A 25,439-nucleotide genomic window follows, 5' to 3' on the forward strand; every position below is an offset into this window, starting at 1 on the left:
CTTTTATATATTCAGGGTAGTTAAAGAGCTTTCTTTTTTTGCAGGGAGTGCTGGGGCCCGTCTAATCACAGAAGGTGCTGATAGCTAAAGGGCTGCATAAATGAGGCAGCTGATTGATGGCCACTTTCTAAAGTAGAAGGAAATAAAGGAGTGAGAAAGCCGTAATGAAGCAGCATAAAGTGTCGAAACCTGGATGTTTTAAGAACCGCTCTCCGACGTGAGAAAGTTGAGCCAAAAATAAAAATTGGAGACTTTAAAACTAAATGCAAGGAAAAGCATTGAGCTTTTACGCCCCAGGGGTCCAATCAAATCCTCTGTATTTACCTACTGCAGCTTTCAGGCCTCAGATAAGAGCCTCGACTAACAGCTTTGTTATTCAGACAGTGGCGGCCGTCTGTGTGCACAGCAGTTTTCTGGCTTTGTCTCAAAGTGACAGTGAGCTGCACAGAGGCAGCATAATCAGCCACAAGGACACAAAGACATTGTTTTGCTTTTTTTTTGGTTTTTGCTCTCTATCCATCTCTGCTTTGCTCTCAGATTTCCCTGGTTTGGATCGGTAAACAGGAAATTTACAGCAACAGCTGGGACTTTGTAAAACAAAAGTACTGCCATTAAAATCAGTGACGCTTAAGAACTGCGGGAGAGACACGGCGTCAGATTAGAACCGGAATTCCTCCTTTAAAGGGATGCATCTGTGAGAGGATGCCACTTTATTTCAATTTCACCTTCTTCCGTTTACCAACGGTTTGAGAGGAGTTCAGTATATGAGCAGAATACACTTTAGTTTGAGGAGTGGAAGACTGACAGTACTGGGGCAGGAATCTGCTTCCTCGTCTTTCTTGCTTTTGTTTTTTTAGCTGCCAGCCCAAAATACATAGTTCCCCCTCAGACTGGTCCTGATTACCCAACATTTTGACTTGCAGCAAACAAGGATGGAATAAATCCACGGGTTAAAAAAAAAACTATTATAGTGGAGAAATTAAAAATGTCTTTTAATCTATGGTCTTTCATGAGGTTTTTAGTCAAAATCAAAAAACCCGAGTTGTTTTCTAGGACATAGTTTCTGCAGAGTGCCAGTTCTTTAAAAATTTGCCTCTAAAGTTTGGGTAGGACCGCCCCTTTTCTCTTCTACGTAGCAGGGAGCTTGTGGAGGCCCAGCATGTTTTCTTTAAGCTTTTTTTTTCAAACTGTATTTTTTCGTCTGCTCCTGATTCCCAACAATTTGAAAAGAAATACACTGAAATGCAATTTTAAGCTAAACTTTCATACTCCATCATTAGAAAAATGCTACAAGAAACTGTTAAAAGCAACAAAAATGTTCATTGAAGTGCATCTGGAATAAAAAAAATGGAGAACAGTAAAACCTATTTGGGAAAATTTCAAGTTTTACCGTGTGAAGTCTCTTTTAGGAGACGAGTAATGCATTTCATTTAAATAATACAAATAAAATAATAATTAAACACATATTTAAGATGTAATAACTAACATTGTTTTCATTTAGTTAATTTGAAATCACTTTACACTTTGTAATCATCCAAATTAGTCCAGATTATTCACTACATAATCCCAGCATCCTTCAAATATTGGTCAAATAAAAGACTAACTCCTCAAGTTAAAGGAAGTTTAGGGTATAGGTGGGTAAACTACGGCCTGGGGACCATATGAGGCTCATTTAACTATTTAAAGTGGCCCACCAAACTGCAATAAACAATTTTGATTACTCGTATTTATGTTTTATTTCCCTGTAGTTCAGGTGTCTCCCCACAGGTGGCGCACTACAAATGCATTTACCTTTGTTCAGGTGCAGAAAGTTATCCTGCATTCCAGCAGTATTTGAAGATTTGTCGTTTGTTTTTTTTCATGTGTGATTTCCAAATCGATTGTTGTTTTTCCCTGACGGACATCAACCCATTAGTAAAAAAAGGCTCTATAATTAGAAGAAAAACCACAGTTTTTAAATAAATTCTCCAATAAATTCTTCTTTTAAAGTAATTTTCAATCAGGATTATGTTTTTGTCCAGATATCGTGTTATTTCTTTCTCTTTTGAGATGAATTACCCAAACTTGCCATGAATCTGCTCCTGGTCTGGGCCTTTTGTCAGATTTTTGAACCCCTTGGGGCCCACAAGTCAAAAAGTGTTTCCACCCCTGGTTTAGAGTGACTAGTGGACAGGAAGTGAACTGATGATGGAGATCCAGGTGCCATTCTTCACACAACATTTAACCAACAAAACTTGATTTTTGAAAGACCAATCTGGATTATATTTTTAATCCGTCAATGAAATTTAAGAAAAAAGTCATAACCATGAACTTTCTTTGTTATCAAGGTGGTGGTGAAGACCCGCACGGAGTACCAGACAGAGAAGAAACGCCTGAAGGTGCCCAAGGTGGAGGAGTTTACCATCAGCTTCACTGACGGGGTTTCTGAGAGACTCAAGGTAAGAACATTCACACACATTTTTTATATTTGCAAGCACTGTCAATGGAGTGATATAATCTCCATTTAATTCTGGGTAATACACGATAATTATAGTATAGAGTAACAGTCAGTTAATGTGTCTTTTTGCTGCTTTGCATCCTGCTGGAGCTTTTTGTGACAAATTGTCGCTGTCAGTCTGCTTTCAACGGTGCAAAGTCACAGCTGGCAAAAACAAAAGGCAGGAAAATGACACACAAATGCAACACAATTGTCTTTGTTTGTCGGAACAATCCGGTTTTGAAAACCGACCAATATATTAAGAAATATATCTCACTATGTCAGTCATTTGCCCATATATTTTGAATATATCGCAATATATGAAGGGTCAACCTATTTTTTAAGATATCTATATGTTATATATCATTTTTCAGTATGTAGAGCAATATATTGCCATATATGGATCTGTATATTTCAATATAAGAAAACGGAAATAGTTGGAGTATTTTAATATATTTTAATATACTGATAAATATTGCTTCCATTTATTGAATATACTGTAAATATCCATATATTGAGAAATATATTGTTGTTTCGTAAGCGTAAAAACATCTATTTCTCTCCTGATCCGCAAACATCACCCAGATATCGTCTGCTCAGGTCTTCTGTCATTATAGAAGACCAAAAGGAGCCCATGTTGTCATGGCAGCAGAGAAAATCTCCCTCCATGGCAACCTGATGGAGAGCAGAGGAAGAGAAAGAGTGCACAAGCGGAGGTGTGCGAATATTTAAGTGTAGCTGCGTTTGTGTGTCAATGCGCTGTGGCACTCCGGCCTGAAAGGGTCTTACAGAGCAGGAGGGATAGAAATCACAGAACATTTTTTTTTTTTTTTTTAATAAAACAACCTTTGGATGAAACCGAAACAGTGACGGGGATCCAGAGCTGTGCTGCAAAAGCTGCAGACAGACCAGGTGATGCAACAAAAGCTGTTAAACTGAAGCATTTTTATTTCATTTTTCAGCTTAAAATGTTCTTTAAACTGTTTTTTTGACTTTTTATTTATTTTAAAAATCCAAGATTTTTTTTCAGTTTATTTGTGGATTAGTACAATATATTAAAGCTTAATATGTTTTACTTCCTTTTCTTTCTTTGCTTTTTTGACTTTACTCTCATTATACAACAAGAGGAGACAAATCCCAAACAAGATTTGAGCTGACACTAAATTCCATTTTGCTTCTGCACATTTTTCTTTTTTTTTCAAATAAATGAATTTCATTGTGAGTTCATGGATTTTCGTCCTTTTGCAGTGCAGAGGAAAATGTGAGAAACTAGAAAAAGAGAGATTGCTGCGTGTCAAAATGCTGCATCATGTTTTTCTTGTCATTTCTGCGTTGAATCGCTTCATCAACTTTCTGTTTTAGGCAAACCTTTCATTTCAGTCTTTATGATTTACTGAAACGTCTGTTAGTTTCTGGTGCTCAGCTGAACGCCCTGCTTCACACGGAGCTGATGCTGCAGCTGACGCACACGGATGCGCGTGCAGGACGCGGCGCTGCAGCCGCTCTCGTCCTCAGAGCCCGGCTTCGCCGTTGAGCTTCTCAGATTGTGTTGATGGTTGATTTAGAGAAGGCACGATTTTTAAACCGTAAAATCGGAAGTCTTTGATGAAAAATCCAAGTCAGAACTCAAGTCTTAGAACTTTTAGTTACAATGAACATTTTCTACTTTCGAACAGCTTATAGGACACAAAAATGGATAGTTTGTGTTTCTGCATTTCCATTGCAAAGAGATTGTGAACAGAGCTTAAGTTAAAACAATAAGATTGAAAAAAAAGACACTATAATCATCGTTTGAGCTATTTTAAAAGTGTCCCCAGTAGTTCAATAATTATGATTATGTCTTTTTTTAGCCAAAATGACAACAACCTTTATTTTCTGGGACATAATTATCACAGTTTGGCAGTAGTTCATCACAAATTCACCCTCAAGTTGTGGCCACGACCTTAATTTTCCTAAAGCATGTCCTCCATCATCAGAAAAATGACACGTGAACATGTTAACAACACTAAAACCAAGAGTTTTAAGTCTCTGTAATAATAGTAAAGGGTGCAGCTTGCAATGTTGTGTTTTTTTGTAATAGTTCATGATATTATTGTGTAGTTTTGCTATTGTCACCCTGTAGACACGGTCTTTCTGCTATTTTTTTATTCATACTAAGAGGGAAAAGCGCAGGTTGGTTTGTTGCTAAATATAAGATTGTAAATACTTAGTGCTTGTCTACCTTCCTTGAAGACCCAAAACGCTTTCAGGTGCATTCACACCGAATGTGATTCACTTGACGCTTTATGGTCGCGCGACAAATGCGCTGCTCATCGCCTGTCAAAAAATGTGTTCCTGAACTTGATGCTGCGGCCGCATGTGGGAGGAGCTACCAGGTAATACATTTAGGATGATCGCTATAAGGAGCAGTTTCTGAATGTATGGAAGACACAGATGATGTTGAGGAATAAACTATTTATTGAGGAGAGTTCTACGAAAGCATTGGTAATCATGTCCGCATGTTTGGATTTATATGATAATTATTGAAATATTTTGCCAGTACCGGGGACTGTGTTTGTATGACAGCCGCTTCCGCTGTGTTTCTGTGTCTCTGTGGCTGAGCTTGAAGGTTGACTGTCTAGTATTAACCCGAGGGGAAAAATGAAATTAGGAGACCTTTTTCCTTTTTTTTAATGTCTCGATGAGAACTGAGCCGGCAGCCTCCGTACCCCGCAGTGGCTCCTTGTCCGCCGCGAGAGAGAAAAAGCCAGTGATCTGTCCAGAGTGTATCCCGCCGTCGCCCCAAAGTAGCCAGATGAGCTCTACAAACCTGCAGCTCCAGCGGGTAAATGAAAAAGATGGAAGTTCAGGACAAACACGCTTTCTTTGGATTGATATTCTACCCGCTGATCGGGTCACTAAAAATGTCACGTGCCCAAAGCAGTGTTCATGATTGGTAGATGCGACGCAGCAACTCGTCAAACTTCAGATATTTAAATTTTGCCTGTGCTGCCCGATCTGCAAATCGTTGCTAAAATCGAGCTGCTGCCAGACCTTCGCGCCCCAGGACTTCAGATCACCTCAGTTCCTCTCTGTTCCATTGAGTTAACGTTGAAAATGGCCGCCACCGCCGCACAGATCGCGATCGGTGTGAATGCACCTTTACAGACATAAAAAAAACCACATTGATAGAGGCTTCACTGCCATACAAAGGTGCCAACTTATAACCACCAGGAGGCCGTTCAGTCTACAGCACAAATCGGCAATCTTTGCCCACCATTTCAATTCAAATCTAATTATCCTCAATGTGTTTAATTCTATTCTTTTTCTCTGTAGTTATTCGACTGATTGCTCCCCAAAAATTAAAAGTATTTATTCACCTTCTAGTATCTATTTTAACCATAAAGGAAATGTGACATGAAGCTCATTGATAACAGGGAGTGGATTCTGCTGGACTGAAGTGCATCATGGTAAAACTGTCTGAATGATGGAGCACAACTCCAAAAAAGCTCAATTTATTGTTTGAGCTGTTATAAGACATCATCTTTTGTACAGGAAACACTATATGCATCACATACTGCATTGCGCCAACAATTGAAGTTTCATAGATAATAGAAAAAAAAAAAAAGAATGTAACGCTGAAAGTTTTTCAGCATTGATCTTTCCTTTGTAATAGCAGAATCAATCAATATTGCTTTTTATTATTCACTATTGTCCACACATTCTGCAGGGATGAATCCTCGGCTGTTTATTTGGTCCAAACAGTTGTATTAAAATTTACAGTTTAGTCAGATTCTTCGATCAATAGTGTCACGCTTGGATACAAGACATCCAATCTGATCCAAGAATGAAGGAGTCAGTCCTGTGTGTTCACGCAGCACATTTGTTGTGCCTTTTAGTCCATCCCCGCTGTGCTGTGTCAAATGCACAGAGGTGGAACCGCATCATACACTAGTTATTATTCCTCCGCACCAGCTGGAGAATTATTGACAAAGAGGAAATGTAAACGGGTGTCAGGAACATCAGGACCCCGGCGCTGTCATCCTCCTGGAACTACAAATTCTTTTTTCTGCATCAAATAAATCTTCTACCCACACAACAGCGGTTTTTAAAATCTTTTTGCACTATGTGTTTACCGTTTGAGGCCTATGCCACTCAAAGTATCTACTTGACATTAATTGTGTACTTTAGGTTTTGGATCTTCACTGGCAAGAGGGATGCAAACAAACTATCGATAAACTGTCAATACATTTGAATGTATTGAACTAGTTACTAATGAACTAGATACCACCTGCTGAGCAAACATTCATCAACCTGCGTAGAGCGTGTTCTTGAACGCACCACACGCAGCTGGTGTGTCAGCACCTTGAACTGGGTTGAACATTCAGCACGCGCTCAGATTTCTGCGTAGAGCTCGCGATTGACTTAAAAACTTGCATAGCAACGCGCGCTCCATGCGCGGAGGCCAGGAATTCTAGTGTGCATGCATTTGCATTGACTTTCCAAGTGTATGATTGCGCGGCCGTTGTGTAAGCACCTACAATACCCAAAGGCTCCTGCATGGAAAGCTGTCAGGTCGATTTTTTACTTTTTTGCTTCGATGAACATGCTGACGAGTTTGAATCGTTCTTTTACCGAATCCCAAAGAATCGTTCCATCCTTACCAAAGACTGTAAAAATAATGGACTTATCGAGCCATGAGGTCCCCCATTGGAAATGCAAAGGCCACTGCTTTCACCGTCACTACCTGAAACGGCTATCGCCATTTTGCAAACGTCTGCAACCCATCTTCAGCGATTGGTTTAACTAATTTTAAATGTTTATATCAATATCAGGTACGACACTTTTTTTTTGCTACTTTGGTATGGTGGAGGCATGCTGCGAGGAGGTTACTGAGGAAATGACAGCTAAAAGGATGCACTGATAAATGTTTGTGACAAATCGATTGTTGGGAAAACAGTGTGAGAAGTATAGGGGTGTAAGACAATATCGATTCAGTGAAATATCGTGACACTTCATTTGGCAATACTTGTATCGATTTAAAATGTTTTCAAAGCGATATTTAATTAGTTATTTATACGTTTTATAAGCTGTTTTCCACTTAAACCGTCGACTGCTAGTTAGCAGCACAACACGCCGAGCCTCTTTGAGCAGCTCTACACCGGGACCGAAACAAAACAAGATCTTGAAAGAACCATTTAGTGATGGATCCAAGCCAAATCTGAGATATGAGCCTCGCAGTTGTTATACGGAACAAAATGAGACATGTACACTCAGTTTTAACTAAGAATGAGTATTAAACTGAAAAGTAGTGCCAAGTTGGTCCTGGTACCGTATAAAAAATGCAGATTTAGATGCTTCATGCTCATGGAAGAACAAGTGAGACCAGACGCAGAGCTACAATTTTATATGTGACAGCTGTTTTAATACTCAGATAAAGTTTTTCTTAGGTCACAATTTAAAAAAAAAGGAAAAATATTCTCTCTGGTACTGTCTAGGGATATATCACAATACATATTTTATCATGTGATCCACAGTGATACATATCGATTCTTGCTAATACACATCACCAGTAAGACACAATGTGTATTGTGGCTTCATGTTTGTCTTCGGCTCTCTGTTTACATCCCATAATAACTGGCTACGGTGGCCATCTGGACTGCCTATTCAGACTGAGGAAACTCAAACCCGAGCTCAGTCTGATTTGAGCCAAGTTGAGACCATCTTAAAAGACGGGTCGGAGAGCAGTTTTTGGACCAGGGTCCGCTTGGGTGTTTTCAGACTTAGAATTTGTTCTGGATTAACAAAGAAAACCAACTCTGACTCACTTTAAGCAAACCAAATGTGTCCAGTCTGAATACACTCAAGGACTCAACATCGTCCTTTTCAGAATTGTTGGGATGCAACGTCAGCTCCAGCTACAGCAAAAAAAAAGGAACATTCTGCCATTTTGTTTTTGGCAGTGTCCTTTTGGAGGAATATAGACATAAAAAAGGATATATTAATGTTTTAATGTGGATGTTTGGTTTATTTTGCTAATTTTATAGTTAGCTTTGTGAATCATGTTTTTCCATCTAATCTATAAAAGTGTAAAAAGTGGAGATTTTCAAGCCATCTTTTTCCTTCAAAATGATGTCATCTAAAAAAGGTATATTTGTGTGAAAAGGAGATAAATAACTGGTTTTTGCGGGTTTAAAGCTTTTTTTGAAGACCTATCCTAAACTAATATTTTCTTCATCATCGGGGTTCTGAGAGCTTGATGAAGACTAACCAAGTTTCTCATAAAGTGTATGATAGCATCCATAAAGTTAAATAAAAACTATTAAAGGAGAGGCAGGAGAATTTTTCACAAACCTAAATGCTGTAAAGCCATGAACATTCCCATATAGTGATATTTTTTTGGAACGTCTGACCTTATCTGAGAAGCGGAAATATGTTTCAGACATTGTTTGGTTTGACAGATTTAGGACTTTTATCCTAATTTTTCATCTAATTTTACTGAAATCTTGACTTCATATTAACTTAAAGACATATAAGCTAAAAAAAAAAAAATGTAAAGTTTGCAGACTTATTCACAACCAAATCTCATCATACACAAACGTGCAGCAGTATCAACACTGGCTGCAACTATTGATATAATGTAAACGCAGATGTAAGAGACACATCATCCAAACAATTATCCCATTGTTCCCTTCATTTTCCCGTCGAATTGGAGCTTTGCTGCAGTCTCCCGCCTCCACAGCAGCCCTTAGCTGTTCTTCAGGTTTGGGATAATTACTGCTGTGGGCTCCAAACCCCACTCAGCCTCCGGTTCCTCACATTGTTCTTCTCTAATAATACCTTTGTTATGGTCGTCTTCGCGTTTTGGTCTAACACGCACACCGATGCACGAATCCTAACTCAAATTAGGACAATGTCAGAGCAGTGCAGGCAATCAGTGGGAGCCGGTAAACAACTCTCTTTGATGGCTTTAATTATTGTGTGCGTCAGAAAAACATTTGATCTTCTAATCGTGTGGTTGTAAGTCAGTTCCCAATTTTAAAAACTCACTTTAAATGTTTGGGAATGCCTTTATTTTTTTCAGATTCTCCCGTTGATCCTAATCTTTCTCAACGTTCAATAAAACTGTTGTTTTCCGCTTTTCAGATCCACTTTCAGTTGGTAAACCTGCATTTATCTGGACTATTTTACATTCTTTCACCCAAAATAATAAGCTCACACTTTCATCTAACAGCTCAGTATGCTACACTGAACTGTAAAGCAGTTTTTTGTTGTTTCCTCAGTTTGGCATTCTGGTATTAAGTGTGGGAAATGTGTTATCTGTTCGAAACCGACAAAAAAGCTTCAAAAATGATTATATATTAAAAGCAGCTAGGTGGCGCTGTTGAGAGGCATTCACTGACCCGTATAGGCTGTAGTGGCCGGGTCAGACTGCCATCTCCGTTTCACAGCTCTGAATCATTTGTCACTTCAGAAAGGTCTCCTGTGTCAGCGGCCTTATGAGTCAGAGACAAACCAGCAGGGACAGACGGACAACTAACTCTTCAGAGCCGAGAGAACGAAAAAAAAAAAAACGAGTCTTCTGTTTCGCCTTTCAAGTACAGTCACCTAAAGAGCTCCTGTCTCTGCCTGTCTGTCAGCATCAGTTAAAGGCTTTAAGAAGGTCGTCTCCATTCATTATTTGTGCGGGCAGCGTAAGGTTGTTTTATTATTTCTGTTATTCTTTAGTCTCAGCTGTCAAGGTAAATATTGAATTCAGGTTTTTGGATAGAAAAATTCATCAGAGATCAGTTGATCTACCTCATTTTAAAATCAGGATTGTCTGCATTCAGAAACGATTAGACTCGATGTAATAACTCAGTACTGATGCCAATAATAAAAAGGATTTCTGAGCCTCCCTTTATGCTCAGTTAGTCCATTATGTTTTAGGTTTGATGAAGTTGGATTGAGGGCCAGCTTTCATTCATAATTACCGAGTGAGACAGTCCGTCCTTCTTTTACTCTCATCCTAAAGCAATCTCTGTGAAAATGACTAAAAATCAACAATACACAACTATTTCTTACTGTTTTGTTTTGCTTTACATGAGTAGTAAATACACCTGTGTAGTTTTTTGGAGAAACTTATGACTCCATGTGGATTTGGAATCCACCCACTGATCGAGTCACTGAACACGTCACATGTCCAAAGCTCAGTCCTTGATTGGTTAACAGAACCTTGTCTAAATTCAGATATTTTAACTCTGGATTTGCCACTCAAACCGCACTTTTACCACCGCGGCCGACACTCTGATCACGCCACAGGATCTCCGATTGCGTCTGTACATCGACTTAAAGCGAATTGCGTTTGGTGTGAACGTAGCTTTACATCCATACTACATTCTACACATCGGTACCACTACATTGGTTCTATTTTGCATCTTTTCCTCGTGTCTGCTCCATAAAAAAGCGATAGAAGGAGCCACTTTTTTTCCAGGTACAAAGATCTCGGTTTACATGGAATGGTGATCTTGTTTGAAACTATTCAGGTCTGAAATGTGTATATTACCGTTTTCCTCCGTGTTTGTTTGTAATGCAGTGTCAGGTGTGTTTTGTAATGAAACAGTACTGTAAAGGAGTTTTCAGAGTTTCATAGAAAACAAATATTTTCTATCGCCTAAATGAAATGTGCTGACAAACCGCCCATCCCTGCCTTCAAGGATTGCAAATTCTCTTAACTATGAGTCTGTCACAGCAGAACTGAAGGGCTCTGCAACAGGATTAAAATGAAGACTGCCAGCTTTTGGGCAGAAGCATTTGTATGCAGCTTGACATGTAGGATTAATGTGCAGAGCGTCCGTGGTCATTAAATGAAAATCACCTGCATTTTTGTTGACGATACTCTTTGTACTCACTTGTCCGCCGCAGTTTTTGGAAACAAAAATGGAGACAGAAAGAAAGAAGGAAAATGCAGACTTTGTGCCATGATGTCAAACATGATCAAGGGAGGAAAACAACAGAGCGGTCATTGAGCTCCCTCCGCCCGAGTCCTCAGCTTTGCTGCTGTTGTTCTGACAAGTAGAACCATGGGAGCAATTAGAGGCAGACAGACTGTGGGTGACGAGTCTGACCCTCCACTGCTTTGCCGTCTCCTCGCTTAAACATTGCTTTTAGCAGTTTGTCTGTCTTTTATTTCCTTGCTGCTGTGGACACTAAGGATATCGCTTTCAGCTGTTGGGCATATCTGCTGCTATGACATTTGTCATTGTGCTGAGAATCCTTGAGAAAGGATTTAGACTTCAGCCTCTTTACATGCTGCTTGTTTTGGGTGATTTCTGCCTTTCTGCAAACCCAAATTAGAAAGCTTAGAGCTGTGAAGTGAAAGTGCTTATGTGAGACAATATTTGAAAGATAACCCAGTCTAGATTCTGACAGTTTGGATGGAAAAATGATAGATAATGCAGAATTAAAACTTCCAAAGTCCAAATAAATTTCTAGAGAAACCCACCGTGGATGCCCTTGATTAAAGCTTTAGTGATACTTCACTGTATCTGCCTGGTTTGCTAATATTTTTCAGACTTGCAAACATAACTGAATGAGCTCTGCAGGATTTTGTGCAACTTCAAAAAAAAAAAAAAGAAAAAAAAAAACACCCACTCATTCCAATGACCATCGTTTTCTCGTAATTGTTTTTTTCAAAACTCTATATTACAGCTGGTCCACAGGGATCACTCTGCTTTTCTAGCAAATCAAATTTATAGAACTGAGACAAATTTGGAAGAAAATGCATAACTTTCTCTTCTGAGAACCAACTAAACACTTGATTCAAAATGATCCATCACTGGAAAGGGAAGTGGTGACCGCAATAAAGGATGTACAGTCCAGCCAGCTTTGATCATGCATCAAAGAAGTAAAGTGTTGTTAGGAGTGCAGGTCTTATAAGTCTTTATAAGGTCAATACCCCCTAAAATACTAAAAGTAAATGACGTGAGAATATTCATAATCTGTATATTCCTCATGTAATATCAGCATAATGGCCTCACTCTGCGAAGATAATCATTGAAATATTTGGACTCATTCATATATTTAAAAATGTGCATGTTAAGAGTTTATACTAATATGCAGGATGAACAAGACAGCAAAAAACTTTAAAACCATATACTTCTAACATATTGCCGACAGCTGGTCATTTTTTTTCTACAAAGGCTTAAAAACTTCACTTTTAGGGGAGTGATTAGATACATTTACTTTCTGTTGCTACTCCTATAAAACTCTTGATGTGTCCTTTACCTTATGTTTAAGTAAAAAGAAATCTTTTTATGATTAAAAATAAATATAACAGGATCATTTACATATATATGACTTGTTTAAGTGGATTTATACTATACAGAACTGTATCTGCTATAACCTTTTAATCTTTTTATTTCCAATGAATTCATGACTTCATCCAAATTTTGATACATTTACATATATATAGCTATTCATTTATTTGTTTTGATTGCTTGAAATAATCAAATTCCAAATCCAAATTTGCTTATAGTATACAGTTGCAGAAGAAAAGAAGTGAAGCCTTTGGAAATACTTGGTTTTATGCATAAACTGGACAACACAATTGTATTCAAGGAAAACATGAAAACCTTTTAACGTTTTGGGCATTCCTGTTTAGGGGTTGCCACAGCGAATCAGCTTTCACTGATTTGTACACTGATTACACTAGATGACCTTCGTGACACAAGCCAGTATTTTATCCGGGCTGGGGACCGGTACAGGGAGACCCAGACTTGTGGCTAAATATTTTAGCGGATTAATCTCATTGTGTCTCCAAGGAATGAAATCCCCATGAGTCAGTCCTGCTCTTACCCAACTGAGTTATCTAACCCACTTTCTCAAATGTGTTTGATTACGAAATCTTAATGTGAAAAGTCATTGACTGAGAAACAGGATGTTTACTTTTAAGAATTCATCCATCCATACATCTCCTTAACCTGCTTAATCCCTTTTGGCATCACGGTGTTGTTGCTGCATTATAGAGCCACTGTCTGCTGAAGGCGGGGTACAACCTAGACAGATTGCCAGTCTGTTGCACACACTCTCACATTCACACCTAGTGATAGTAACCAATTAACCTCTGGACCATATTTCTGGCCTGTGCCTGGAGAAAACCCACACAAGCACTCATGCAAACATGAGTTTGTGATCCTTTACATCCAATTTGAAACCCATGCAGGTTTGATAGACAACTTAGTCACTCTTTCAAATTTCTCAAATTAGAGAAACACTCACTAAATGTCCTTTTAAGCCATATATTTAGACGGCCTGTCAATCGCTCTTTAGGAGCAACTGCTTCTTAACTGTGCAATGAGATGTCAATTAGATTTTCACACTCTTCTGTGTCCCTTGAAGCTCTACCGTCATGATAAATCCTCACGCCCTCCTCTCGCCTCAGAAGCTCATCCTGCACAAAATCTCCTCATCTACTCCCTGTTGGTTCAGATGTTATTTCTGCATGTCACCTCTGCTTTTATCCAACATTTTTCTTTAGCGTTTATTTTTCTCTCTGGTGATTCCTCAAAATTTAGAAAAGTGCCAGTTGGACCAAAGTCTAAAGTTATTTTGTTTAATTAAAAAAAACACAAGCATTTAAGCCTTTAATGTAGAATCATAGCAAATGTGTCATTAAAATGGACACAGATGGAATTAAATGCAAGTATTACAAAAAAAAAATAAAAACATTTTTGAAGTACACAGTCAGTTTTTGTCTTGGAAGAAAGGATTAACCCACACAGGCACAGACATGGAACACATGCTAAACAGCCCTGGAGGCCAGAAGCTGGGAAGACATTAGAGCAATGGAGCGTGTTCTGTGGTGTAAACATCTGTCTGAAGGTGTGCTGTGCATTTGGATGAGCACGTGTTGACTCCAACTGATCGTACTTCCTGTCTTCCAGCACCTTCAAGTACAAGTGCAAGAGCTGATTTTTAAGGCGTTTCTTTTAGGAAATACAACTGATAGATTTTACTGATTTACAATTGGTTAGAGGTGTGCATGATGAGCTCCTAACATTATTGATTAAGAAGTTTGACTTTCAATGAACAACTTAAAGACCCAATCCAATGAAAATTGTATTGTTAAGATGTCTTTGTAGCATTTTTCTCATGATGGAAGACAGAATAAGAATCATGATGGATCAGAAGCAGATACGCTGTAAAAAGTGAAACATTGGATCAATTAGCAAAAGTTCTGTAATTTGTTACATGTAAAATGATTAGTTTTCATCAAATTTAATTTTTTGTTGATGGTTTACTCAACTTAAAAATTTAATTCGATTTAAAACTAATATTTTTAAATACTTTTTTTTCACTTTTTACACTATTTTCAGTGTAAAAACCTGCTTGTGAAGGACTGCTTGTATATGTTTTCCTTAAATGTTCTCGCAAATCCAAATGTTTTTTTTTTCTTTATCTCAAGGTATTCAAGTTATAAATTGACCAATCAGATGCCTCCGTAAAAGCATGTGGTGCTCGCTACCCCCCACCTCAAACTTTTGATTTACAAATTCTCCTGAGTTGCTTGCAGTGGAAGGGGTGTGAACTTTCAACTCATGATTGGCAACAGTAGTTGCCATGGAAACGTTGACTCCAACCAATCACTGTTGTCTGGCTCCAACATGGCGACGTCCGCATCATGGAAAAATGGCGTCCAAATTGGCTTCATTTCAGTTCTATTATGCAGGCAATGGTTACACTTCAACTCAGAGGCAAATTTCTGATTAACTACTGCCGCCCTGCAGAAAATATGTCTTATAAAGCGACACCGAGTTTTTGATTGAACTGCATACCCATAATTAAAAGACAACACTTATACAACTGATAACAATTTCCTTGGAATGGGACTTTTTTCTTGTTGCATGTAGTTACTGAAACAGGATTCGTGTTACTCTCAGCTGTCCTTTTGGGTTTTCTCTCAACCCACCTGGTGTTCTATTGTGAAGCAAGAGTGCATTTTCATGGGGTCATTACCTCCAACTAATGAGACATGAGTGCACCGAGAAAAGCTTTGAAGTTTTGCCTGATAGAGGCCTATTTTACCTGACATACATTAACATTATTGCCACTCATCTCCCTTTAAAGTTGTTCTCTCTGATCAGTTCTCATCCTACCACAAGTTGTAATAGGAAGCAAAATGTCATCTTAAAAAAAGCGGTGGAAGTAGACTTGAACATGAAGGCCAAACAAAAAATGGCAAAAGGTCAGAAAATGGAAGTATTGACACAGAAAAGAAAAATGACAAATGAAGTAGCAGCTGTGGCGATTATTAATAGAAACCAGGTGTGACATGAAGGTGCAGAGCAGAACTGAACCTAACAGCCAAGAAAAATGGAGAAAAACTAACACAAAATGAAGCCAAACCAAAGACAGCTGAAGGTTTAGAGTTTGGGAGGTTTTTACTGAAAGCCTCAAAAAGCATCATTTTGCACCAAGGTAGTGATGACTATTTGATCATGGGTGTATTCAATACCCACAAGACACACAGTTTACATGTGTTTTATATTTTTACTGTCAATTTGTGGTTTCTCAAACCTCTCAAATACCCACCAAGCTCATGGCTTGTTTTGGGAACACAGAGTACAGTCAGTGTGAAATCAGAGCGTGATATTTGCCTCTTCTTGCTGATGTTTTACCCTCCCGTGTTCTTGTCACAAACACGGGATGCCTGGATGGCATAGTGTGGGTACTCTGTTACTTGACTACAGCAGTTGCTCTTGTCTCAACCGGATAAGCTGAACTGAGAGGCTCAAATCCCTACAGCCTCATGGTAAATCTCCCCTTACCAACTCCATCTGAGCTGCTCTGCTGTATGAGGCAGCCTCTCCATCGGCTCCTTTAAGGTTTTCCCTTTTAATATTCTGTTCAATCCCACTATTCTGTTACTTGTGTAATTTAATTCATGTATGCTGTTGTTCTTGGAGAATAAATAAAATACAATGGGTTAATAAAAGATAGAAACAAAAGAAGAAATGTAACATTTTGATAAATTACTTGTCTTTTTAGAGGCAAGCAAAAGTGCAATTTCTTTAAAAAACCGAAAAACAAAAAAACATTTCATTTATTCATTTATAAAGTACCTTCCACCACCAGTCAAGGAGGGCCAACTGCTGTATAAACGACATAAAAAGCGTAAAAGATATAAAAAATATATAAAAACAAATATTACAATCAATAAAATAAGGATACAAAAATACGAAAATGCATTTATCGTGTTCTTAGATATATCCCTTTCACTAAAACAAGTAATTTGATTTACAAAATGAATCAATATATCGCATCTTTTAAGGATTAATACATTCACACCAGACACGATTACCATGTCAAATTTGCGTCTGTCGCCTCTTTTTTTGACGCATGACAAATTGTCTCCTTGATGCCCCGGCCACAAATCAACCATTAAAGTTTTTCTGGACGTCATGGAAAGCATGGATGATGTTGAGCGAGTAGCTAGGTTTATATGTTTTGGAGAGTTCTACAAAGCAGCTGTAAGGCACGTCGCCATGTTTGGGTTCACCAGATCATTCCGTGTCGCTCTCAGAGAAATGTACTTGGTTGTGGTCATTTTAAACGGTACTTCTGCCTGTCTGTGGTCCAGTTTGAGCATTAACCTGACAGGAGGAAAATAAAACTGAAGGATCTTTTTGTTATTGTCTTGAAGAGAGGAAAATCATCATTAGCCCATGGAGCAATGCCGCCTGCTATGATGGCAGGTTGTTCAGATTATTGTAATGCCCTGCCTCCTGGGTTACAGAAAAATTATCTTTCAAATTTACAATTATTACAGAATATGGCGACACGAGTTCTGATGAGGACCATGTGATTGGGAACACACTGGTTTTAAATCACTGTATTGGTTTCCTGTGCATTTTAGGATGAATTTAAAGTTTCTTAATCTTTACAAACATTTTTACTGTCTTTGGGCTTCTTATTTAAGTGATTTTGGTTTTAAATATGAACCCTCATGGACCTTGAGATCCTCCGGCAATGGCCTCTTAGTTGTTCCTATAGGTGAGAACACACAACTTTTATTTTTGCTTTTTTTTTTAATATCGTTTCTTTTATTCTGAAGACTCCAGATTCACCTCAATATAATAGCCACCTTAAATTTTGTCATTCTCCTTGTATGATGTCGATAAAGCACTTTCTTGATTCTATTTTATTCTATTCTAAATGATAAATGGCTTATACTTGTATAGTGCAAGACATTCGTACACCGATAGTAGCTTGAATGCCATGCAAAGAAGCAATATGGGGTTCAGTGTCTTGCTCAAGAACACTTTGACTCAAGACAGATATCAAACATGCGACCGTCCAATTGGAGGTCAACCGCTCTACTCCTGCCCCACAGCTGTCATATGATTCTTTTTGTTGAGTTTTGAGGGTTTGGAGCTGTTAAAAATGCTGCTCAATCAATTGTAACTACACCAAAAAAAGTTCATGAACTGACGTCTTTATAATGGGATAGAGGAGAAGATGTTAATGGAGGAAGCAGTGAAATGTGACTTCCTTTAGCTCCATATGTCGTGGTTTAATGAGCTCTTGAGCCCTGCAGACTCGAACTGTCTCGTCCCGAACCATTTAAGTTCCTGATCTTCATCTCCTTACTGAAAAGCCTTGAAGTGATGTTGCTACATTTCACTCATTGTTTAGCTGTAGTTTACCTAATGTTTACATCCACATCTGCACAGTAATACTCCATGTGCTGCTGGTGCAGTCGCTGCATTTAGCTCAAGGACACGAAGAGAATCAAAGCCGTGACCTTTTAGCTATCAGCCTAACAGGTATTCTGTCACATACATCATTAATTTCACCCTCACAAAATCGCCTTAAGAGGATAAGAGAATGTTTCATATTTTTTTAATGTAGGTAGATGATCCCTGGCTTAAATGTTCTGTCCTGTGATGAATGGTTGAGGGGTTTAGTGTCTTGGGCGCATTTAATCTCTACTAAATCAGGAGGAGAAATTGGCTGTCCCCAGAAGGATAAAGGGGAAAAAAAAGAAAATCTTTACTAAGTTTTCATTATTTCGCCCTAAAAAAACGTGATAACACTTGAAGTATCCATAAAGCCCTTTTAATAGAAAAGGTCAAAACAATGCAAACAAAAAATGCTTTCAATAATGGAAGTGTTAGTCAATTATCACCTTTTTCCTTCAAACCGGCATCAATTCTTCTAGGCACATTTGTATGAAGTTAAGTTCCTCCAACATTTCGGGTTCCCAGCCAAATTGATCTGACTGATACATCAGCGAGGTGATAAAGCAGAAGATGGACGGAAAAGAGAACATCATCCAATGTATCCCAGTTTCAGCTAGACAACCTGGACTTATACCTACTCTCACAAAGCCGCCATCAGATGCATGACAAAACATCAAAACTTGCATCATTCACTTCTAAAGTTGGCCTCATTATCCACCCCCTGAAGACCAAGATCCTGAAGATCAGCTCTCATATCCCAGAGCCAACGAAGTGAAGAAGTAGAGTCTTTCACAGATCTAGGTAGTGAGGTGAATCTACTAGGAGGAACAAACTCAGATGTAAAAACTTGAATTGGAAAGGCAAGGGCATCCTTCACCTGCTTCAAGAACAAGAATCTCATCACTACTCTCACTAAGACTGATCTGCTTACCTCGAATGTCAAGTCTGTCCTGAGCTGAAACATGGAGAACAACTAAAACCAACATTAAGAGTAAACAATCATCAATTCTTGTGTGAGAAGAATCCTCAATATCCACCAGCCTGAAACCAGAACTGTGGCAAAGAGCAAAACATGTGTCAGTGGTCGAAGAGATCAGAAGGAGACGATGGGTCGGCTAGGTCACGCTCTGAGAATACCAACATTAGTCGTCAGGCCCTGACGTGGAATCCTGAGGGGGGAAAGACAGTGAGGAAGACCACGGAACATGTGGAGGCTGACGTCAAGCAGACTGGTCACACCTGGAAACAGCTAGAAAGGATAACTTAGGACAGAAGTTGTTAATGGCCTATGTCTCTCCAGAGGTACAACAAAGGATAGCTAAAGCTAGGTTTACACCGCTCTCGGCAAGCGACCTCTTCCAGAAAAAGTCAAGTGGCCATGTGTGCACGTTTTGGACTCCTATGTTCAAAACTCTCATGTTATTGGGTCACTACACAAGATTTAAACCGTTTTCAAGCTCTACATACAAAAGGCGCAGCTAGTGAACACGCATTTAAGGTTAAACCAGGTTGAACTTTGACCAGTCAGGGACTTGGATGTGATAGTGACGTACGGATGGCATCACTTTTAATTCACCAAAGTGCCAACCATTTGAAAACTGATCATGGAGGAGACATGAATGATTGTGGTCACAGTTGTGTAAAATTACCAGCATGAAGCCCAATGAGGCATCTGGTTTTGTGATATTGGGTTATATAAATTATATTGAATTGAATTATTTGTACTTGGACGGACACCAATCCACTCATACGGGACGTCATACGGTTTGGGAGGACATGTGAAAGAAAAAGCCTGGAGCAAGATTCTTGAGATGTGCAACGTTTGACATTTCACACCAACTGCATTAGAAAATAAACTGGGTGGTAGATTTTTCTCAGCATATTGGATAACCAGCCACAGATCTTCTATGGGTGTAAGTTTCCTCACATCCCTTCTTCTAATCATGTAATCCCAGACACACTCCATGGTGTTAAGATCAGGGCTCCGTGGAGGCCATGCCATCACTTCTAGAACTTCTTGCTCCTCTCTGCACTGAAGTTGGTTCTTAATAACTCAGGCTGTGTGATTGAGGTTGCTGTCCTCCTGCAGAATAAATTTAGAGCCAGTCATATACCTTCCTGATGGCATTGCGAGATGAATAAGTATTTGGCAGTTTCTCGCAGCATTGAGAACACCATTAATTCTGACCAAATCTCCAACTCCATTTGCAGAAATGCAGCCCTAAACCTTAAAGGAAGCACAGTCATACTTCTCTGTTTCCTGCAGACATTCATTATTAAAGTGCTCTTTAGCCCTTTGACAAACATACCACTTTTTGCCATACATATTTCAAAGATATGTTATCTTTTGATGCATCAGTCCAGAGCATCTGCTGACATTTTTCTGGACCCCTATGTTTTCCTTTCATACTTAAGTCTCTTGGAGGTTTGGCTTTTTATCCGTATGGGCACCTGGGTCCCATTGATGGCACAGCTACACATATTCATATCTTTCGAAGGGCAATAAGCTATAATGTCTTTCATCTGCTGGACTAAACTTCCTCTGCAAACTGCTGTGTCTACAAACTCTCAGTATTGCCCATTTCTTTGCAGTTCTTCTAAAGAGAGCAACTCATCTTAAATCCTCGGTCGGTGTTGAAACGTTTGCCTGGAAGAGACCTTGCTGATGCCGGAGAACCACCATGTGTCTTATTTCTATGCTCGATATGAAAATGTCTCTAAAAATCTCATCTTGGTAGAAAAGTTTTACCTTATCCAGTTTAAAAACCTTCTATTGTTCTTTTTCTGTTTCACGTCATTTGTGGGATTTAACCTACATGGGATATCGACCATCATTAGCAACCATCTGATCATGGCTATAATCCTACAGAATCACTGACTTTGTGCAAGTGTACCTTTAAGAATTGATACTAGTGTGAAGGCAGTAACACCAAATATTTATTGGATTTATAAGTTTTCAACTTTGTGTTTCAAGGTTTTTATTTCTTTTCATTACCAACAAAAAACAAAAATGAAAGATCTTGCCCAAGTTCTAATACAAGGGAAATGAAAGGGAACAGAAACTTGTTTATCTGTCCCTTTCACATTTTACTTTTTGACTTTGCTTTTTGTAAAATAATCTAAATTAAAATTGGACGTAAAAAATGTCGTAGTTTGACAGTAAAAGCTCACAAAATTGTGAAATTGCCACACGTGAACTAAAAAAAAAATACTTGACTCTACCAAAGGCCAGGATTGTACCAGGAGGAGAAAAATGGTCAGAAAAAAGCAAAAACATTGTATATTGTTGCTAAAATGCTCATTTAATATTTAATATTAAATATTATTTTTATGTTTTCATCTAAACTATTAAAAACTATTGTTTTGTAGTTAAAGAAGACCTGATGATAATCAATGCTATGAACAGACCTTTATTATTATTTACTTTCTTTTTAGGAAATTTTGCTTTATTGTCTTAAATAAATTTAATTACTGCAGAATCTCAAAATTAAACCAAGTAAATGGATCTAATCCCATATCAATTTACTAAACATGATATAAAACACAATGAATGAACTATAAACAGGTCTATGTAATAAGATATTTTAAATATGACATTATTAAGTACATTATTGTAAATAATGTAAGTATTCTAAATGAAAACAACTCTAATTTCAATTGATATAGGCAGTATTGTAACACAATTATGCCATATATTTTTATGTAGTAAAATCCCCAAAGGAAACTTCAACAACTAAAACATTGTTGCAGCATTTCGATACGTTTGTAGAGTTTAAAGATCTACAGAGAACAGAGTATGAAATAATTTACAGAAAATCTGAAGTCGGTTTCCCTGGAACTACATAGTCTGAGAGAAAAATGGAAGAGATTTTCCTTCAGCCCTTAAATCGTTATCAACTCCCCACTGTCTGCCTTTTGCTCACCACTTTACCGTCTTTGTCGTCTTCTGTGTTATTTCTCACTTTGCTCACTCCGTCACTCTATTATCTGCTTTTATCCGAGCCGTTTTTATCCAGTGTCACACCCCCACCTCCTCTTTACTCCTTTCCTCGATGCATGCTTTGCAAAGCCTCTGTTCGTCGGCGGCGTGTGAGGAGGTGTCTGCTCCCCCATATGGCCTGTCAACTTACAGCAGCGAGCGTGTGGGTGGGGTGTTACATTCCAACATAGCAGAGTGTAAAAATAAAGAAATAAATAAAGGAGATAAATCATATGTCAAAAGCTGGAGAATCTGCCTGCCAGGAAGCCATTTCCAAAACGCCTTTGAACTTGAGGTGCACCCAGCAGCCATAAATTATTAAAAGCTGATGCGTTTTCGTGGAAGACCTCATATTCACAATGAGGATTCTTCTGCAGCTCAGAATCGCTGAACAGCAGCATCAAATATGAAGGAGTTTGTTCTTTAAACGATATCAGGGCAAAGTAGGTTTTTATATTACTCTCAGAAAAGAGTATTTTTAACAGACAATTTTATCTACTGATTTATTTTCTTCTTCCTGTCTCATAGTAATGATTAAAAATAGAGTAGCAGCAGAGAATAACCCTAAAAACATGATATTTCATTCTACACCCATTTATAAAATCTGGTATAATAGTTATTTCCTCTTGTATATATTTATTTATTTGGTCATTCATTTATTCATACTCAAGTCATTTTACAAAACTACTTCTTATGTATCTGTTTGGTCATCTGTTATTTCAATTAAATAAGTTCTGATCTGCTGGTATGTTTTACTGTTCAGCTTTGGTGTCATCTCATGTTTTTACTCTTTTATGTCAATTATTTATGTGTGCTTTAACATTCCAGCTATTGTTTTCTATTATTTTTTTGAGCTTTTAATGTACGGCATCTTGTTTGAGGTCCTTTCAGGGTGACAAATAAATTAATAAAACTTTTATTACGTTTATTTCTTACCTTAAAGAAATCATAAGATTCAAACTGAAAAGTTTCAAATTTTGCTACATTTTGTGAAAAGAAATTGGGAATTTATGGTTACAATAGTTACTTCTGTTATCAGTTTTTTTATTCAGCTACAACAACAACAGGCATTTACAATATTGTTATAAATACATACATATATTTTCTGTTGGAAAATTACAATTTTGAGCTTTCACTTATATCAAAGACAAATACTTTTGAATTTATTATCTAAGGATGTCCCAACCTGATCACGTGATCAGCCTGATCTATGTAGTTTTAGGACAAATCCGAAATCTTCTCCTATGGCTTCTCCTTACCCCTACATTAAGCCGCCCAAACGGAGAGTTATGAAAAAAAGAGGATGTCACTCCCACTTGATGACATCATCAACAGTCGCCGGTCAGCTACGCTAGCTTGGAGCTGCTAGTGCTCGGAAATATTTAACAATGGATTAGATTTATCTGCGCTTTTCCAGGCACTCAAAATGCTTACAATGTATATCCATTATTCATTTACAAGGAGAGTTTAAGTGCCTTGCTCAAGGACACAACGATGGTTAGCTGTCAGGAGCGGGGATCAAACCGCCAATCTTTCGATCATTGGCCAACCTGCACAACTACCTGAGCTACTGTCACCCACAACATTAACATTAACGTTGTTTTTATAACTTTAAAAATGTCATGCTGAAACAAAAAGTTATTACTTACATTTAAATATAAACTTATGTGCTTCCGAGCGCATCCAGGTGAAGAAATGTGCCTGTCCTCCGCGGTACAGCGCGATGCAGAACACCCTCGCGGCGAGGAGCTCTGCTCCCCTCCGCCGCAAGGATTAGCCCCTAAAACAACTATTTCGGACAACCCTACCCCTTCAATGCCCCTACAATTGGAGGGTAGGGAGAAGCCGTAGGGTTAGGAAAGGATTTAGATGTTGCAACCCCATCAGGGATCTTTAGGGGTGTAACGATTCATATGAACAAGGATTCAATACATTTAATTTGTGGATGACGATCCATTTCATAGTCGCCAGTTCAATTTGAACGATCCAATGAGGCAAATTTCCTTTGTGATTTTGGGCTATATCAATAAAATAGAATTGAAAAATTATTGTCTGCTGTGATTGTTTGTTTTTGCGTTGTAGTAAAATAAACCTACCATGCCCCATCAAATTTGCATTTTTCTAAATCAATATAATCAATTCATTTAATTTTGAAATGACTTTATAATAATATAGATTGATTCGATTAACAACTTGTCTCAGACGAAACAATCTGATTGGGTTGTAGAAATATAAATCAATAAATCTTTATATTACACCATTTATTGTTACATTAGACCTTTATTTTTAAGTTTTGCTGTTACTCTAACATCCTACGGTAACATGGTTTGCAGCTGAGCTTCAGACATTATAATGAATAATAGAGAAAGGTCAAGATATATTTTTAATGGATTTATACCCCATGTCTGCGCTGCAGCATCGGTTGAATTTTAGAGAGGTTATTTCTATTCCAAAAAGGATGGGACATGTTCTTTTCTGAATGGATGATGGGGTGTTGAAGCTTCAGTAAAAGTGTGATGGATCGTCACGGGTTAACCCCCCCCCCCCCATCCGTTTTGGCTGTGAGTGCTTTACTCTGTATTTGTTGAAGAGTGATGGGATAATGAATCCGAAGATTGAACAAATATTCAGACATAAACAGATGAAGGCAACTTTAAATTCTCCCATTTCACGTGTCCAAATCTTTTTAGTCATTAGCAGCTCAAGACTTTCATCTTCAGATGCAGAAAACACTTTGAATGATTTTCAGCTTTGTGCTAATCCCCTTTTTTAGGAAAACATGCTGGATTTTCATTCAGCCCTTTCAAAAAAGGAGTTGGATGGGTTTTAATCAGTCATTCAGCATCATCCGCAGCTCCAGCAGGCGGGTCACCCTGACTTTAAAGGAATGCATGGCACTGTGAGATGTAGGGACGTGTAATTTAGCAGGCGTGTCAGCAGCAACCAAGGGTGAGAGTCGTGTCCCCCAGATGACACCAAGCAAACAGTCGCTTAGCTTCCCTGTTCCTGTCCTCCCACGGACCACTGATGGAGATTGATGATCACACTTTTGTGTAATTGTGCAGACATCTCGCTGTGACAAATTGTATAAGGAGCAGTCGTTTGGATTGGTTTCAGTGCCAGTCTAGAACTGGAAGCAAAAGAATGGAAACGTTCATCCGGCATGAGAGCTTATGCTCTTCAGCTTGCTTACTCGGATAACTCTAATGTTACTCCTTTTTTCCTTTTGGAGAGGATATTGCAGCACTTTGCACCACATTTTCACCTGCAGCTATAATTTTTG

General features: G+C 38.4%; 1 protein-coding gene across 1 annotated transcript in view; it reads left to right on the forward strand.

Annotated features, from left to right (window-relative positions):
• Positions 1-25,439, forward strand: part of nsg2 (neuronal vesicle trafficking associated 2) — a 44,654-nt gene that overhangs the window by 13,203 nt on the left and 6,012 nt on the right. Inside the window, exon 3 of the mRNA XM_024266546.1 lies at positions 2,328-2,438. Within this exon, the coding sequence (XP_024122314.1) occupies positions 2,328-2,438 (111 nt within the window). The remainder of the gene's footprint in view (positions 1-2,327; positions 2,439-25,439) is intronic.

Source organism: Oryzias melastigma, linkage group LG14 (genome assembly GCF_002922805.2).
Source record: "Oryzias melastigma strain HK-1 linkage group LG14, ASM292280v2, whole genome shotgun sequence".
NCBI classification, from domain to species: domain Eukaryota; kingdom Metazoa; phylum Chordata; class Actinopteri; order Beloniformes; family Adrianichthyidae; genus Oryzias; species Oryzias melastigma.